The 19,383-nt window shown below is 48.3% G+C and overlaps 1 protein-coding gene across 1 annotated transcript in view; it reads left to right on the top strand.

Moving 5' to 3' along the window:
• The window catches only part of LOC148015682 (dynein-1-alpha heavy chain, flagellar inner arm I1 complex-like), a 338,732-nt gene that overhangs the window by 208,309 nt on the left and 111,040 nt on the right, over window positions 1-19,383 (top strand). Inside the window, exons 37-38 of the mRNA XM_087665230.1 lie at window positions 17,116-17,321; window positions 17,533-17,857. Of these exons, the coding sequence (XP_087521356.1) occupies window positions 17,116-17,321; window positions 17,533-17,857 (531 nt within the window). The remainder of the gene's footprint in view (window positions 1-17,115; window positions 17,322-17,532; window positions 17,858-19,383) is intronic.

Below are 19,383 nucleotides of genomic sequence, written 5' to 3'. Positions count from 1 at the left end.
TTAGATACTGGGGCTGTCGGCACAATTGGAACATTCGGAATGCTTTTCTTTTTTATTCAGTTTATAATGTTCAGGGATATATTGCTAGGCTTAAAGGCCTGTTGCATTGGCAGATAGATCTCATTCGGCACTCTGACTTACTCCCTCGGGAGGACTTACTTCCCTGGCATATGGCAATTTCCTCTGCGTCTTTGCCATGACTTTTTGTAACCCTTTTGTCGTTTACCACTTTAGCAAGACAGAGAGATTTTACACATGATGGCGTAGAGCCATCGTGTATCCTGTAATCAAAAGAGAGAGAGAGAGAGAGAGAGAGAGAGAGAGAAGGCGGAGAGAGATGGCGGAGGATCGCAATGGATCGTCGGCTGCCTGAGCCCCCGTCGCCTGAGCCCCCGTCGTCTGCCTGAGCCCCCGTCGTTTGTGCCCCCGTCGCTTGAGCCCCTGAGCCCCCGTCGCCTGGGCCCCCGTCGTCTGCGCCACCGTCGCCTAAGCCCCCGTCGTCTGCCCGCGTTACGCCAGTCGCCGTCGGCCTCTGCTCGTCTGCGTCCGCAGGTACGCGTCTTCGCCTGGATACCTCTGCGCGTGCCCGTGAGCGAGACAGAGCTCGACAGAGAGGAGTCGAGCGAGCGAGCGAGTTCAGCGCCTTCGTCAGTTGTCCCGTCCGCCGTCTGCTCTACGTCTGCTGCCCGCGGGTGCCTACCCTCTGCATCTTGCGGTGCCGTGACAGAGAAAGGGAGCCCTAACCTGGCAGCACGTGACTGCAACCCTGCTCAGCTCCGAGATCTGATCTGCTCTTGTACAGAGAGAGAGAGCCAGAGAGGGAGAGAGAGAGAGAAGAGAGAGAGAGAGAGAGCCCTCCGGGACTTGCACAGAGAGAGAAAGAGAGAGAGTGAGGGAGCGAGCGAAAGCGAGAAGACAGCAGTATGGCTGGCCTGGATATGGATTTTCTCGACCGGATGGTGGCAGCCCTTGGCCCTGATTCCGATACAGAGGAGCCGGAGGATATGGTGCCATGCACGGAGGAGCCGCCTCCGGGTTCTGAACTGCCGCCTGCAGGCAAACGCTCCAAGCATACTTCAGACGAGCCAATGGGTCCTCAGGACCGTTCCTATGCGCAGGTTGCCTCTGAACCTGTGGATTCGCAGGAAATTGACTAGGAACATCTGCTGGACTTTGCCAATACTCTGCTTGGCGATTATGTCCAGCATAATAATGAAACTTTCTCTGCTGCGGCTGCGGATGATGTGCTGGAAGCCACGGTGGACCCAAAATCAGTCTTGCGGTCCTTCTCGGTGTTTTATGACCGTGCAGTTATACTTTTTTTCACCGGCAGGATCCCAGTGCTCTCACATATTCGCCAATGGATGCACCATTTATTGCAAGGGGAGTGTGTTGAGGAGATCTTCCTTGGACCTCGCGGCTTTTATGAGGTGCTGTTGAAATCGGAATCGCATCGAGCTGAGCTCCTGTCCAAGTTGCCACTATTCTTTGATCGCCGCTTAGTCCATGTGGTACCATGGCGCCCTATGGCTGACTTCCAGCATCTGCTTCAACGAGAATGCCCGGTGTGGGTGGAAGTGGAAAACTGTCCAGCGGTATACTGGCCATTGTTGAAGGACGCGATGGCGGTTATGGGCACAGTGCTGGTTCCCCCAAGCCTCAGGGCTATGAACCGAAACCGTTTATGCATGCTATGGGATACGGCCAGGAAAAGGCCTGCGTGGCTTCGCCTCAATTGTTCTGGCATGCATCCTTTGCATTTTCGCCTGAAATGGGGCAATTTTGCCGGACATTGCTTTTCATGTGGTAAATTAGGGCATTTTGTGGCCGAATGCCCGAAACGGCAACCGTCTTCTGAGGAGACGCAAGTTGTGCAGCCCAAGGATGACATGGTGCTTGATGCCCCAGCACAAGAGACCCTTCAGCCACCTACTGTCATGGATAAAGGCAAACAACAGGTCCGGGGTTTGGATTCTCCTAACACTGACTGGATTGAGGCATGACAAAAAAAAGGTAAAAAGTTGGACGCAGGCCTGGTAGATCCTGGGCCTAATGCTTCCCCGGATTCCGTGCGCACGTACACGCGCAGGAAAGACATGGTCACCTCACAGCAGGATGCGCGTACTATGGCCCCGTCTGCCCCCTGTCATCCGTCTTCAAGGAAAGTCTATTCAGAGGGCCCCAAGGGCCCACCTGCTAAGCTGGCATTTGATGCAAAAGGTAATGTGATTACACCTTGGGATAGGCGTTATCCCCGCCCTACTCCCAAGGCAGTGGATTTTCCTTCTACCTCTAAAGCAGGTCGCCCTAATTCGTTTGCAGTATTGGCTGATTTTCTGGATGAGGGTGTCCTGGATGCCCTCGCGGAAAAGGTGCAATCGAGGCAACAGGCGCCTCGCTCCTGACTTCCTTTTTTGAAAATATATGAAGCTTGCCACGTGGAATGTGCGAGGCATTTGCTCTCGCCATAAGCAACATACCATGTGGTCTGTCTTGCATGAGAACCAGTGGGATGTTTTGTGTGCAGTGGAGCACAAAAGTCACGGTGAGGCAGGGAAAGTTGTGGATTGCCATGGATTCCGTCTGTTTTATGCAGGGACACCTGCTAAGCACTATTCGGGCGTGCTGATGATTGTCCATGAGAAATACCAGCCTGTTCTTGTTAAAAATGATGTGCAGGGCCGCTTTCTGGTAATCGAAGTCTTATTTGAAGGAGAGATTTTATGGTTGCTGGGACTCTATGCTCCGAATGATCCCGCATCCCGACGGGATCTATGGTCGACTTTGCAGGGCTCCATGGCACTTGGCCGTAGGGGGTTTTTGATGGAAGATTTCAATATGTGTGTTGACTCTTCTCAGTCCACCTCAGGGCATTCGGTCATGGATACGCCAGAAAGCCGGGTGTGGAACTCCTTTGCGTTGCATGTACTTAAGCAAGATCTTTGGTCGTGGCTTCACCCTTCTGTTTCAGGTTTTACTTTTCATTCCGCACAATATGCAACCACTTGGTCGCGATTGGACAGAATGTATATCATGCAGGGGGATGATTTTCTTCCCGAGATGCTGGAGATGAAGGTCTTGCAGCAATATGCGTTGTCGGATCATTTCCCCCTCTAGCTTGAGATGCGGGCACAATCTATTGCACCTTTTATGCAGTTGCTGAATAAGCTCCCTTTACGCTTCAATTCCTCTTATTTGAAGCATCCAATTTTTCAGGGTTATATGCAGCAATTGATTGAGAGGTTCTTATTGGACTTCGCCTCTGAGGGCTTGGCTTCGTTCGCACGCCTGCTCTCTAATGTGCAGCGGGTTGCTCGGCAGTATGGGATTCATAATGCCTCTCTTTGTCGCCGTCGTCGACATGCAGCAGAGGACTTATTGGCCTTGGTCCGTTCCTTGCTCCTGGACTCCCCAGATGATGATTTTCTGCTGTCCCTGGAGCGGCATTTGGCCCATCTTATTCAAGTATTTAGCTTGAAATCTTATCAGCAGGCCAAGCTGCAAAACTTGACTGACACATTGCAAGATAGTGCCTGCCAGTCTCATAAGTTCTTTCGCACCTTGCATGCTTCTCCGGCTCGCGAAAATATGACTCGACTCCAGGATTCGGAAGGTCGCATGGTCACTGATCCGCAGACCATTATCAATATGTGCAGAAATTATTTTATGAATCTTTTTGGTTCTTCTTCCTTGCCGTGAGCCAGGTTACGCATGCCCGCTCGGTCTTCTATCATCTGGTCCACCAGCAGGTTCCATTTGATATGCAAGCCACTTTGGAGGCGGATATTTGCGAAGAGGAGGTTATGGATGTCTTGTTGCACCTGCCTAAGGATAAAAGTCCTGGTTGGGATGGTCTCACTAATGAATTTTTTGAGCACTCGGCCACGCAGTTGGTAAAGCCATTGGTGGTCATGTTTCAGCAGGTTTGGGAAACAGGGGTCATGCCTTCTTCATGGAAAGAAGGCCTTATCAAACTGATTCCCAAGGTCCCTTCGCCGTCAAAGCTGCAACACTGGAGACCAATTTCATTGATGGGCGCGATGTATAAAATCTTTTCCAAAGTGCTGGCAAATAGCCTTCACAAGCACCTTCCAGCTATTGTGCACCCTCTCCAGTATGGTTTCATTAAGGGCTGCAACATTTTGCATAATATCTTAAATGTGCAAATGGCTATTGACTATGCGCGGCACTCCAATAAGCAAGTGGTCTTGATTCAATTGGACCTGGAAAAGGCGTTTGATTGTGTGGACTGGTCTTTCCTTGCAGATCTTATGTCTGCTATGGGCTTTGGTATCCGGATGTCCCGATTGATCTACACCATTAGTACTGAGGCTTCTTCAAGAGTTATGCTTAATGGTGGGGTTACAGAGCCATTTGTCCTTGCACGCTCGGTCAGACAGGGTTGCCCTTTGAGCCCTCTCTTCTTTGCCCTGGCGACTCACCCGGTCCTTTCAATGTTATCCTCCATGGCGGCTTCTGCCTAGCTGGCAGGGTTATCTCTTCCTTTGGGGCAGCACTTCATTAGCCAATCTTTGGCTGATGACTCCTTTATGATTTTGCAGGCGGACAGGGACAACATTCGCAAGGCATTAGATGTTTGGACGCTCTTTGGTCAAGCCTCTGGTCTTCGCATCAATGCCTTTAAGTCAGCCATTCTCAGTTGCACGGAGCCGGATTTACAGTCATTAGGCTGGCAGGGCCAGGTGGTTTCCCGTGGCTCCATTGTCAGGCATCTTGGATACCCATTGGGGGTGGATGTACGGCCAAAGGACCTGCTGGAGTGGATTTCACAAAAACTGGCCGCGAAGTTTATGTATTGGAAGTCGCAAGCCTGGCCGTTCCATGTCCGCCTCAAAGTGGCTCAGACAATTATGCTACCAATGCTGATGTATTTCCTGCCACTACTGCCATGGACGCCCACTACTTTGAAGGCTCTCACCCATCCCATTCGTTTCATGCTATGAAAGAAAGATTCACTGCAGGCAGGCATTTCCTGGATTTCATGGTCACATGCATGTACCCCTAAGCGCATGGGTGGTGGAGCTATTTTGGATGCAGAAACTCATATGCTGGCTCTTCGTTGGTCTCTTTTTCGTGCCATGTGTGTGGATCATCACCCGTGGACCATCATAGCCCGTTATTTTCTTGAGGACAGCGAGCTCCGCCAGGGTAACACACGGCTTCAGGCCTCATGGTGGCATGTCCTTAATGCTGACTCTCGATTTTCCAGTCCCTCTTCCTCTTTGTTACTGCACTTGGTCGGCTCTTGGAAAGTGGTGCTCCAAAAGACCCGTTGGCATCCTGTAGGGCACCGCTTACAAACTAATTCTTTCCAGCTGGAATTGTTGGCAGTATCCAGATTACTTTCATGGGAAGATAAACATCAGCTCAGACCAAGATTTAACCGCATGGCCCGTTTGGGTGTGACTTCGATTGCGGATGCTACCCTTGCTACTCGCAATGTCCTCGCATCGTTTCGGACTGCTAGGAGACTTTTCAGGATCCTGCGCGGATACCGTGATTTATGGGGGAAGCTTTCGTCGGAACTTCAGGGTAGGCAACCCTTTCCTACCCTGGCTATGGATCGCCCTTGGTAGGACTGGGACCTTGCAGGCCGGTTGAGTCTGGAAAAGGCCTCTACTAATCAGGTGTATCATCTTCTTATTAAAGATCACCAATGGCTGGGTGTGAAAGCTAATACTGTTTGGGACCTGCGGAAATCACTGTCATGGTGGCAGGCAACGCTGATGGAGGGATGGCAGAATAGGGCACCTTTCAAATGCAAGGTCTTTCTGTGGCGGGTAATGATTGGTGGTCTTCCTCTTGCCTCGGCCCTTTCCAAGCGTCGAATCTCGAATGGCAATTGTTTCTTCTGCACCACTACAGCGGAATCGGCCCGACATCGTTTTCTTTCTTGCCCGCTCGCCAAGAATATCTGGTCTCTCTTGTCGCAAATCTGGCGCGCAGTGGTGGGGTCCTCACTGACTCCTTTCGATTGGGTTTTTGTGCGCCCAAAGTATCCCACGCCGCCACCGTTACATATGAAGATCTTATTTCACTTTTTCAGATACTGGGGATGCTGGCACATTTGGACCACCCGAAATGCTTTTCTCTTTGATTCGGCCTCTAATGTACCGCGACATATTGCAAGGCTTAAAGGGCTCTTGCATTGGCAGCTAGATCTCATCAGGCACTCTGACTTGCTCCCTTGGGAGGATTTGCATTCCTGGCATTTGGCAATTGCCTCTGGGTCCTTGCCATGATTGGTGTAACCTTTTTAGTATACTAGTCCGGGGATTTCCCACACGTTGGCCTATGGCCCTCGTGTCTCTTGTACTCGTGTAATCATGTAATCTTGTACTTTTTTTCGTAATTAATACAATTACCTTTTACGAAAAAAAAAAGAGAGAGAGAGAGAGAGAGAGATTTACACACGATGGCTTAGAGTCATCGTGTATCTTGTAACCATGTAAACCTGTACCTTTTTTTTCGTAATTAATACAATTACCTTTTACGAAAAAAAAAAAACAGAGAGAGAGAGAGCCTCTTGAAACTTGAGTCTTGAAACTTGAAAGGGAGGGAGACTCGAGAGGCCTGAGGGTTGGGATAAAGTTGAAAGAGCAAGAGTGAGAGAGAGGGGATGGGAAATGAGAATGGAAAATGCTTTGATAGGGTGCGGGATAGAGGGGATGGGAGATGAGATTTGAGAATGGCAAATGCTTCGATAGAGTGCGGGAAAAAGGGGATGGGAGATGAGATTCGAGAATGACAAATCACAAGTCCATTCAAGAATCAAGATCCAAGAGAGGAAGATAAGAATGGTAAGTGCTTGCTGAATTGGTGTGGAAGCATGGAGGAGAGGAACAACTTTTGTAGATGAGAGAAAGGTCAAAGTTCAAACAGTCAAAGAGGGGTCAACTGTCAAAGAGAGGGCTGCCAGCTGGAAGGAATCCAAAGAGGGCTGCCGGGGGGGGGAAGTGCATGGCTGAAAAAGGGGGTGGGATGAGGTATTCAAGGCTTCCCACCCCCAAAAAGTGCCACGCAAGCAAGCGGAACGTGTAGGAGTAAAGATGGAGGCACAGGAAACACGCAACGTAGGATGCAGGACGCGCAGGCGAGGTGGCTCAAATAGGCCCAAAATAACATACAATTTCATACGGATACGTACCGTATAGTACCATACGAAGCATACCATACGGACGTACCGTACGGACAGTACCATACGTCGTACAAAGCCAACTATGACAAGATGTATCATATGTGCCAAGCATAAAGAAGAATTTGTTGTTCATTTCTTCTATGGCAAAGTGTGGTATACAAGTCGCATTTGATGATGACAAATATATGGTCAGGGATTAAAAATTCATAACTTTGGTTTTGACTAACACATTATGTCATGGACTCTATGAGCTAGATGCTTATTCGGTTGATCAATCGATCTATTTAGCACCCACTCTTACTCCTGCTATATCATAGGCAGAGTTATGGCATGCTCACATATGCATGTCAACTATGGCAATTTGATGCTTAAGCAATATATACAAATGCTAGATGCTTATCTCCCTTGGAGAGACCTCCTGAGCATATTTGTAAGGGTGGCATTTTGGGAAAAATGCATCAATTCTCATTTCCTCGTGATGTTGCTTTTAAGGCAACCACCAGATTCCAAATTGTGCATTTGGATGTATACAAACCTGTGCAGACAAAGTCACTGGGTGATTGCTATTATTTCATCACATTCATTGATAACTTTACTCGTTTTTGTTGGGTCTACTTATTGGTGAAAAAGTCAGAGGTGTATGACGCAATTTTTTCTTTTGTTGCACTTGCTGAAAATCAATCTGGCTGCAAGATTAAGACTCTTTGTTCAGACAGAGGGGGGGAATACATGTCTTTCATGCTGAATAATTTTTTGAAGCAAAAAGACATTGTCCAATACTATACTACTGTATATACTCCACAGCAAAATGGGGTTGCAGAGAGGAAGAATTTGTCACTCATACAAATGGCCAAATGTATGCTAAAAGCTAAGAGTTTGCCACATGGTTTTTGGATGGAAGTAGTTACGTGTGCTTGCCATGTTTTAAACAAATACCCTACCAAGGCATTGAAGAATGTTACGCCTTTTGAGGCTTGGAACAGCCGTAAACCTTCAATTGGTTGTTTTTGTATTTTTGGGTGTCTTGCATATGCTCATATTCCCAAGATACTAAGAAAAAAGTTGGACAACAAGGCTGTTAAACACATTTTTGTAGTGTACAGTAGTGAGAACAAAGGATATAGACTGTATGATCCTATTTTCAAGAAAGTATTTGTCAGTAGGAATGTGGTTTTTGATGAAAAGTCTGAATTATCCCTTGCTGGTTTTGATCAATTTTAGGCTGCCAATGATGACTTTGAAGGGTTGCTGTCCATTTCTTTTGGTGATACAATCAAGAAGCTTGTACACAATCAAGAAGCTAGGTAGATGCCTAGATGGTACTTGCAAACTATGAAAGATAGTCATTTGGATACTCCTCTTGCTGGTCGTGCTAGAAGACAAGTTCATCTACATGATCATGTTAATACAATGGAGTTTGTTATGGCAGCAATGCAAGCTGAATTTGATTCTATCATAAAGAATCAAACATGGGATTTAGTGATATTGCCTGTTGGGAAGAAACCATTGGTACAAAGTGGATCTATAAGCTCAAAAAAAATGCAGATGGATCCATTGATAAGTATAAATCCAAGCTTGTGGCCAAAGGCTACGCACAAAAGAAAGACATTGACTATGAGGAGAAATTTGCTCCTACATCCCGTATGACTACCATTCAGTCTATGGTTGCTTTGGCTGCCCATCATGGTTGGACTATACACCAGCTTGATATTAAGACTACATTTTTACATGGACAGCTTCAAGAATAAGTATCCACAACAACCCATTGGTTTTGCAGTTGAAGGATTCGATTAACAACTCATCAGAGTCTACTCTTTATGTATGTAAAGAGGAGGGATCCTTGCTGGTCATATGTCTTTATGTAGATGATCTTCTACTCATAGGGAAACATGCTAATCAGATTTCAGCATTCAAGTAAAGTTTGCAACAAACTTTTGTTAGCATTGGATTGTTACAATCAAGATATATTGATAGACTCCTTCAGAGGTTTGGCTTACAGGATTGCAAGCTAGTTTGCACACCAATGGAGACTGGACTCTAAGCTGTCCTTGCATGATGACAATGATTTGTTTGACATCCATACATATGCTCCAGCAGTTGGATGTTTCATTTATTTATGCAACACAAGGCCAGATATTCACTTTGCAATTTCAGCCTTGAGCAGATATATGAACAATCCATGTAAGTTACATTGGCAAGCTGTGAAGCGTGTTTTTCGTTACTTGCAAGGGACTAGGACTCTTGCATTGCTTTATGCCAAGGGGGGACCACTGCAACTACATGCTTACAGTGATTCAAATTGGGCTGGTGATTTAGATTCACATCACTCTATAAGTGGAAATCATTTCTTTCTTGGTTCATCTTGCATCTCTTGGGTTCGCAAGAAATAATCTACTATTGCCACATCGTCTTGTGAAGCTGAATACAAGGCAGCTTTCACTACCACAATTGAATGTGTATGGTTGAGACATTTGTTGGCTGATCTTGATGTATCTATCACGGAACCTACTCCTTTGTTTATTGACAGTCGGAGTGTCATTAGCAATGGCACGGAACCCAGTGTTTCATGCATGCATGAGACACATACAGATCCACTATCACTTTGTCAAAGAGAGGCTACATGCAAGAGATATCAGCCTTGTCTACTGTCCTACCACTAGTAACGTGGTAGATATCTTGACCAAAGCTCTTCCTCGTAACAAATTTGAAGCATTCCGCAGTGCTTTAAATTTGATATGCTTTGGTGGATGATCCTTGTATGCTGATCACTCTTTGCTCTAGGGGGGTTTGTTGGGTTTCACTCACGCCTATGCTCACGAAGGAGTGTCAGTGATCCTCGGTAGGACACTAGGGCACTTTCTACTCTCCTTATGAGAGGTTTCTTCCCCTAGTTATATTCTTCTTTGTTTTATGTGCTTATGTTACACAATTTGGGGACATACCGTGTTTTACACCTTTCGGATGTAAACACACACTAATAACTCTAAGGTTTAAACGTTGTACTTTGTACTTGCATGTTACTCTTATGATTATTGCATTGGGAGTTGTGTCTTCACTCTCACACTCTCTTCACTGTCAACTATGTACTCAGCTGAGCTTCGATCTCTATCAAAGTTCTCAAATGTGTCTCTGTTATGGATACATCTTGAAGCATGCTGCACCTTGTAGTCCAAATGTACCTAGCAATAATACTAGTAATCAACTCCCATCTCTTATAGAATCCTTGGGTCCAGTATGCCTGCAAGTGATTTGGAGTAGGGATCTTGAGACCTTGTCCAATGATCAGGAAAGAAAGGCTCCCTTGAACATTCTCCTATCCATGTGTTGGGCCTCTATTTATGACCCAAACTACGGCCCCCAAGTCATGACCATATTTATGTTGTGGTGTGAAAGATCATCCTGAGGGCTCTCCTCTATAGCTCCTAGGGTCAAGCAGAGTTCCACAAGCAGTGTCTTTGTGTCTCCTCTAGTTCACCACATTTAGGTACCAAGTATTAAGCTCCTATGAGCTAATATCTAAAAAGCTAAGGTCTATGCAATTGGAGGTGGCTGCTAACTGTGCTCTGATCATGCTCATTTGAGTCCCACTCCCCAACATGGTCCTGCAATTCAAAGTCCGTTCACTTTGTTTGGTTATATCTGTATTGTCTCAATGAGAATTAGTAGTGACTGATGCTACCAGGGAATTTGAAAACTATGGTGCACACCACTCTAGATTTTAATGGCCTTTTAATAACTTAGGCTGAGTTGTGGATAAACATCAGTTCTATGGAATATAAAAGGTTCTTCATGATAAATGAGAAACTGAAACTCTGATGAGATAAGAGAAACTGGAAAAGCCTGGAGTAAATAATGATAGATTGTTACTTGTCGTTTTGAACTTTTCGAACTTCTTAGCTCTACCATCGCGTCGCCTACTACCCCCACCTCCCGACTACTCCCTCACGCTCGAGCTCGCCCTGCTCCTCGCCTTCGCTGGTGCCCCCCCTTCCCCACCTGTGGCTCGTCGCCTTGCCTTGCCAATCGCCCCACCCGTCGTCCGCTTTGCCCCGCCCTGCCCCTCGTCCCACCCCGCCTTGCCCGTCGCCCCGCCTTGCCCATCACCCCACCCTGCTTGTCGCCCCGCCCCGCCCCGCCTTGGCCATCATCCTACCCGTCGCGCCCCCCCCCCCCCCCCCCCCCCCCCCCCGCCGGCGCACTTCCCCCATCCACAACCTCAGATCCATCTGTAGCAAACACAGCAGTGTCCCCCTCCCTCACCATTGATTCCCCCACCCTCCAATTGCTCCCTCCATCTGCAGCAACCATCCCCCTCAAGTAGCACTGCGACGTGATTGGTAGTCCTCTCAGTTAGGGACGCGCAATAGAAACCTCTGGTCAGACGCCGGCACACTCAGCGAGTGCCTCCTAGACAAACACCTTGCGCATAGTCCTCTCTGAGGAACAGCTCTTAACCGTCCGAGCTAAGGAGCTGGAGCTAATGGAAACAGCGATTTATGGTCAGGTAGTAGGACATTCCCTAGCCAGGGCCCAACTTCGAGACTGGCTACACTCCACACTGCGCATCGGGATAGCGCAGATCGAGGAGGTGGTCCTATTGGGCCAAGGGATCTTCATGGTCCCGCTCAACTCGACGGACGCAGCTCGCGAGTTACTTGCCAGTTCCCCATATGCGTCCACAAAGGGGATCATACACATGGTCCCTTGGTACAGGGGCTTTACTGTGGAGGCGTTTGCACTCCATAACAGGTTTCTTCAGCACCCGGTCACTCTTCTTTTCCCTGGCCTGGCGATTGAGTATCGCCAGTTGGTGGAAGACTTTGGAAGGCTTTTCGGCACTATCCTTCCCGCGTCCTTCGCGGATGCAGTAAGAGCTACAGGAGTCCCAAAGGTACCGGTGGCAGTGAAAGACGTCAAGAATATCCCACAGTTCCTAGAGATTCAGGCGGGCGGGCACTCCTTTAGACAGTTGGTCATTGTGACGAGGCAGCCAGGGCAATGCCTACGCTCTCACGACTTTGGGCATCAAGCAGTAGGTTGCACGCGTTTCGGAGCCAAGGTGGCTCCGCCGACAGGGCCACAGGTGGACGCTGATGGCTTCACACGGGTCTAGAGACAATAGAGAGGGAGTCGGAAGGGGGGGCGCAGCTTGCATCTCAGACCCAGCCTTGGTAGCACGGAGCAGGTGGGCATGCGACGGCCCCTCGGCAGAGCACTCCACAACCCCCTCCTGCCCCCCCCCACTCGGTAGGACCGTAGCCCCCCATATCCACCACCCACGCCACAGACTACCTCTCCTGAGTCTCCACAGCCCTCATACCCACCTCCCTCCACATCCCAGGCCCCCCCACTGACCTTGGCCCACAGCCCCCCTCTTCCAGGACCACCAGCCCCCCTCCCACACCCACCATGTACTTCCGTCCACCCCACCATCCCTTGATCATCCTCCCCCCCACCACCTCCCATACCGAGCACCTCCCTTGATCCGCACCTGGTTCAAGCAATCCCCCCCAAACCCACACCCCGCCTCCCACAAGAGATGATGAGTCTCACTCAAGGCAGTGGACGACGACACAGATAGAGGAAGAGTTGAAGAGTCAGGTGGCGGACCACACCTCCCAGTGGATGGGAGAAGGACTAGCACTGTTTGCACAGCAGTGGCCTAGTTGCATGATGGACATTAATTGGTGGGCTGGTGCCGAGGTTCCTCACTTGAGCATTATCTTTTGAGCCCCTCCATAGTGGAGAGCTCCGAGGGATGTGATTGAGTGGCCCCTGGCACAAGCGGCCCGTTTCTACCATTGCGTAGAGTCTCGACTCTCAGCATGGTTGATAGATGCATTAATAGTACCACCTAGAACTTCTATCACCCCGTTGGTCCGGCCGAGGGCCACCATGGGGGAATGGAGCTCGTCGTCCAGACCGGTGGCAAAGCGTTCCTGCATGCCTCATCGCTCCTCCTCGTCATCAACAGCCTCCATACCGAACAAATGCATGTTCGGACAGTCACAGGTTTCCCCATGAGCTAACACCTTGCATCCTGGAATGTGAATAGCCTCCACTACAGTGGGGCACGTGGTTCCAAGAAATTGATTGTTCGCCAGGAGTTGCATCCTACCTTTGCCGGGCGGATCGACATCTTACTTCTACATGAGCACAAGCTCACCCCCACCCAAGCCCAGCGGGTAGGGAAAGTACTCCCAAGCAGCTCGCACACTTACTGGGAGCACGCCATAGGTGCCCATGGCAAGAGTGGAGGCGTATGTACCTCTATTTGTCCAAGTCTTACCGCTTGTGTTCGAGACCACGGGATGATAGTTGCAAGAAGGGTGCTATGGATCAAATTGGATATTGGGGACTCGTGCCTTGGAGTCCTTAATATCTATGCCCCTACGGAGGTTAGGGCACGCAGCAGATTCTGGGTGGAGATTGCGGAAGGACTCCCAGAGGTGGACTCCTAGATTGTTGGAGGAGACTTCAACAACCTGGAGGCTTTGGAGGACCAACAGGGCAGAGGAAGAAACTACCAGGGCATGGCCCGAGAGGAGCAAGAGACATGGGAGGTGTTTCTACTGGCAATAGGAGCACGCGATGCGTGGAAAGACCCTGCCTTCCACAGGAGGGAGAGGTCGCTGGACTTCTCTTGGGGATACATGCGGCTAGGTGGAGTCCTGCTGGAGCGATTGGATAGGTTTTATGTGGGAGAGTGGGGAGGCTCTCGAGGAGGCCAGATTGGGCAGTTCACGGGCACCACATTGTCCGATCATTGCCCGGTTTTCCTAACACTAGATCCCCCAGCATCTGCCCTAGATACATGATCTTGTCGGATCCCTGACTCGATCTACAAGGAGGGAGGAGGTGACGAGAGGGATAGAGTAGATTTGGACCAAAGAGTGGGGCAGGAGGGGCCAGATCGCAGAGGAGGTTGCAGAGGCCCTAGCTGAGTCGAGTAGAATCTGCCAAGAGGCAGCCATACAGGCCAGGCAGCAAAGCTGGGAGGAGTAGAGAGCACTCCGGCGTGACCTTGCAGCCACACAGAGATTACTATAGGAGACACCAGGGGATCCCACTCTCCACACACAGAAGGTGCGTGCACGAGCGGCCATTGTTGGCCTAGAGGATAGGCGCTCTGAGTTCTCTTTCCGCACCTCAGTAGCTTTCTAGGCACGGAAGGGGGACACGATGTGCAAGGAGTTTTTTCAGGTGCACCGGCCTCGCATCTCAAGAGAGCAAATACGCAGCATCCAAGATCAGTATAGGATGACCCATTCCAGCCCGAACAAGGTGATGAAGATTGCCACCAACTACTATAGTCACCTCTTCCAGCAAGAGACAGCTTCAGCTAGAGGACAGCGATGTAGACAGCAGGTCTAGGATATCATCACGTCCCTCGTCAAAGAGGAGATGGGACGCTCCCTCCTAGCCCCCTTCACAGAGAAGGAACTAGAGGAGGCCTTCCAGACACAGGATGGGCAAAAATCCCGAGAGAGGATGGCCTCTCTAAGGCTTTCTTCATTACCTTCTGGAAAGTGGTGAAGGACCCCCTACTAATGGCCTTTCAAGAGATTTTCAATTTAGGACAGATGCCAAGGAGTCTATCGGCAAGCCTTATCAGTCTTCTCCCCAAATGGGGAGACCGGTTGGAGCTTTCCCAGTGGAGACCGATCACCTTATTGTCAGTGGCCTATAAGGCACTAGCAAAGATGATCGGTAGGCGACTACGCCCCTTGCTTCCAGACATCATCCATGACACACGTACAGGCTTTTTCCAGGATAGGAGCATCCTGGACAATGTATTCACCTTCTTTGAGGCGACAGAGTGGGCCCAATACAGTGGGCAGAGACTAGCTGTACTACTCTTGGATTTTGAGAAAGCCGATGACAGGGTGGACTGAGATTTCCTAGAGGGCACCACGGTGAGGTTGGGTTTTCCCCAGGCTTGGATTTCCAGGGTCTCCGCACTTTACAAATCGGCCACCAGCAGGGTTCTCATAGGAGGGAGGCAAGGGGAGGAGTTTCGGCTGGAGAGATCGGTCCGACAAGGCTGCCCCCTCGCCCCGTACCTGTTCCTTCTCTTTGCAGAGGCGATGTCTCACTTCCTCAGGTCACGTGTGAGCGGCTTACGTGGCTTTCGACTTCCAGTAAGAGAGAAGACCGAGTTGTTAAACTCAGAGTATGCAAATGACACGGTGCTCTACATGGAGGACGACAAATTTATGCTGGAGAGAGTGAGGTTGGCTCTTGAGGTGTTTTGTACTGCAGCGGGGGCAAAAATCACTCATTTAGTGCGCTGGTTGGGAGGCTAGCCCGGCTCGTACCATCAGGACATGGCGAATGGTGTACAAGATGGTGAACGAAGAGGTGCTGAAGCAAGTATCAGGGTACCAGCGAGGAGTGGAGCTGAGGAGAAGGGGGATAGACGCAGCAATACCTCGGGAGTGGTTTGCTCCCCCGATCCAAGAGCCGATAGAGCCTGGGGAGTTATGGGCCACTAGGTTCTCACCAGCAAGCATCCCCCTACAGGTGGCAGGAAGAGTGGGTGGCGCTCCACCTGGGACCTTTTTCACAGTGTTGGAGGGGGGGCATCTGGCTCTTGACAGAGCGCAGCAGGACGAGGGGATAGCTGTCCTTTCATGGAAGAGGATCCGGGTGGTTGGCCTTCAGGGAAAGACATGGCGGCTGGACCCTTTGGTTTTTTGGCAAGAGCTCAGGGAGTGGCGCCTCTGGATATGAGAAGGAAGGCCACTTGATGAGCTAGAGTGGGATCACTACCAGGATTGGCAGACACGTACTGATGCAGGAGGAGATGGATTGGGCGCCGTTACGTAGTAGGCACTGGGTGGAGCACAGTATCACGGAGCCGTTCTGAGGGACCTTCTGGCGCCGCCTATAGGACAGCTGGAGGCCGAGGAGGGTATCGTATTTTTTGTGGCTGGTGGCACATGGAGGCTTGGCGGTGGGAAGCTGGCTTACCCAGATGTAGAAGGAGGGAGTTTGTAAGCGCTGCACACCGCAGTCTATGGAAACACCAAAGCACTGCCTTTGGTCGTGTGAGGCGGCACTGCTCGTGTGGAGAGGAGTATGCCGCATAGCACCTAGCCTTGGATGTATCTCTTGGGGTGCTTTTTGCTGGCAGGCGATCAACCAGGGCCAACACCTTCTGTATGAGACTGGGATGTAGGATACGATATTCATTATCGAGGCAGGGTCGTGCGCAGTGGTGGGTTTAGAGGCTCTACCCATCCGCCAGGTACTGGAGCCCACAGCAGACCGCTCTGAGGTATGGGAAATCATAGGGAGTCTTACTGGTTAGCATATTTGGAAGGTGCGGTGTCAAGTGGCTTTCGGCAGAGACAGACTTTCAGTACAAGCGACCTTAGCAGAGCTCTCGACCTCCATCATCCACTCCCTTCGAGGCCGATGGGATGAGGTGCAGGGCAAGTCCAGGGCTCGTCAGGAACTGCGAGGTCATTTCCTGCGCACTTGGGGCGGCCAGGACCTGTTCTTCATGGTGCAGGCAGGCAGCCCCAGATGGCGATACACCTCCCCTCCATGGCTTCTTGCCCCTATCCTTCCCAGACCGCCTTGAGAAACTTGTATATATGATGTATCTGTGACTTTCACCAGCTCCAAATTGGTCTGTTGAGCATGAAGACTTCTTTGTATTCAAGGTTTTCTCTGAAGTAATATAATTAACCACACTTTATTTGCAAAATATATATATATATTGTTACTTATCATATTCCATACCTCTCACATTCATCTACAAGATATAGTTTAATAAAATAACTCTTCATATGTAACAAACTCTGGCCTGTCTCCAAATATTTCCATTCAACGTTGCATTAAGCAGGTGAGTTACACTACTTCAAAATTGAGCAATACATAGTGTTATGTGCAGAAGTCTTACAGTTAGTATAACTGAAACTTGCAATCATTCTTAGTTTTGTTAATAGGAAGCTTTGAAGAATGGGATGCGGAGATTTCAATTTGAAGGAAAAGAAATAGCTTTGGACTCTAGAACTGGTATTTTTATCACGATGAACCCAGGCTATGCTGGAAGAACTGAACTTCCTGACAATCTTAAGGCACTTTTTCGTCCAGTCACTATGATTGTTCCTGACCTGCAGCAAATCTGTGAGATTATGCTTTTCTCAGAAGGGTATGTCACCAAACTTTTGTGATTGATTTCCCTGTACACAAGATGTTTGCAAAATATTACAAGCACGACCTTCTCAGAATGGGTTCAAATTGACTTACCTGTAAACAGCACTGTGGTACAAGCACACATTCACTGCAGCTTTTTTCATCTCCAAAATAGTATCATAAAGTCTGAGTTAAAATTTCTCTTGATTGTGTTTTTTGTGCTCTAGGTTTGACTTGGCCAAGATCCTTGCCAAAAAAATGACTGTTCTTTATAAACTTGCAAAAGAGCAACTCTCAAAACAGTACCATTATGATTTTGGTTTGAGAGCATTAAAATCTGTGCTGGTTATGGCTGGAGCCCTCAAGCGTGGTTCCCCTGACATGAGCGAACAGCTGGTGCTAATGCGAGCTCTTCGTGATATGAACCTTCCAAAGTTTGTTTTTGAAGACGTCCCATTATTTTTGGGGCTGATAAATGATTTGTTTCCGGGATTAGACTGTCCACGTGTCCGCTATCCTCAATTAAATGACATCATCGAGCAGGATTTAAAGGTAACTTTGAAATAAATGATGTCACAGAACAAGATTTGAATCTCTGTCCTGAACCACTGTTTCTTGCCAATATGGGGATTTAAAATAGGCATTGTTTCTCTAATAACTAACATTGTTTTTCTTTTAGCCTACCATTTTAAGACATTATAGTTGGCCAGCATGATAAACTGATCTGGTTTTTTTTACCAAGAGATCACTGCTTATAATCTACATATTTTTTACTAACAGTAACTTTTAGAATCAAGAAATATGTAATGTGAAAGGATAGAACCTACATGACATACACCAACTATGTTATTGTGGTTCTTTCCTGTGGAACAGAGGATTATAAGGCTGTTTTTGGGAGATTTAAGAACTGTCCTTTCTCTACAAGTTTGACATAGGATTGACAGCAATAAAGTATCTTCATTTGTCAAGTACACCACTAATAGGAGTAAATCTTTTAAAGCTAAAAGCTTTCATTGGGGCTGGGCTTCCCATCAACCATTGGCAATCTTGCATCTAAGAGATGCTCCTTGATATGAGATGTGTGACCATGCTTCTTAATGTTCCTTAATGTCAGATGTGTGGGTGTGCTTGATGTTCAAGGTGATCTCTTATAATTATTCCCAATAAATAGTAAATATATTAATTACTATAAAAGTACAAGAGCACAAGAGTTCACAGCGAACTAAAGAGATGGAAAAGCAGCTGGGGAAACAAGATCCAGCTGCCTGTGGAGAAGACCTGTCAATCTGGCCACATGACTTTGAAAACCAAAACAAGAATTAAAAATAAAGGTATCCTGGGTGGTGACCCAGTCGTGCCAACAACCCATAATCTGAGAAAATGGAACATTCTCTTCATGTGCAGCTAACCCAACCAGAGGGACAAATAAGAGGTCCCACCACTTTTCAACCAAATCCTGGATAGGAGAAACTAGATCTTCCTAGTCAATGGATAGGAGATAAATCTATGCTAGGAAGACTTGACACTGGTAGTCCAAAAGAAGTAGGTGCCATTAGAAATATGTCTTCTAGCAATTTGAAGCAAGAGGCAAGCCACCAATCAACGTTCTCCAAAGAAAGTCCTTGCATTTGAATAGAGTTTTATTAATCCATCCTTCCATAATAGTCAATTTCCACCATGACCTGCTTTTGTGACAGCCCCAAATAGAAATTGCATTAGTTGCCAACTAATGATGATCCCTAACAAGTAGGTGATAGACCTGAGTAACAGAAGCAGTCTCCAAATGAAACCAGCCCGCAAGTCTCCAATCTTGCCAGGGATGATCTGGAGCAAGGCTAGGGAAAGGCTCCCAATCTTGCAAATGCAAGGAAAGCATGTCCCACAAACCAGAGTGTTTGGGAGGGATCCAGAAAACCCGTCGGATGGTGGAAAGGACATAAGGACACCTTGTGCCGACAGTGTTGCATCAGCAATAGAAACCAATCTCAAGCCTTCTTTATTTTCCACACATGAGATAGAGATTATGGTGTTCCCCATTTCCTACTTTTCAACTTTTGAGCGAAGATTATAGGTTTGTT

This window comes from Lygodium microphyllum, chromosome 24 (genome assembly GCF_053477565.2).
Source record: "Lygodium microphyllum isolate KBCC chromosome 24, Lygodium_microphyllum_v1.1.10, whole genome shotgun sequence".
NCBI lineage: Eukaryota > Viridiplantae > Streptophyta > Polypodiopsida > Schizaeales > Lygodiaceae > Lygodium > Lygodium microphyllum.
Note: the sequence above shows the minus strand (reverse complement) of the source record. Positions and strands in the feature narration are given on the sequence as shown.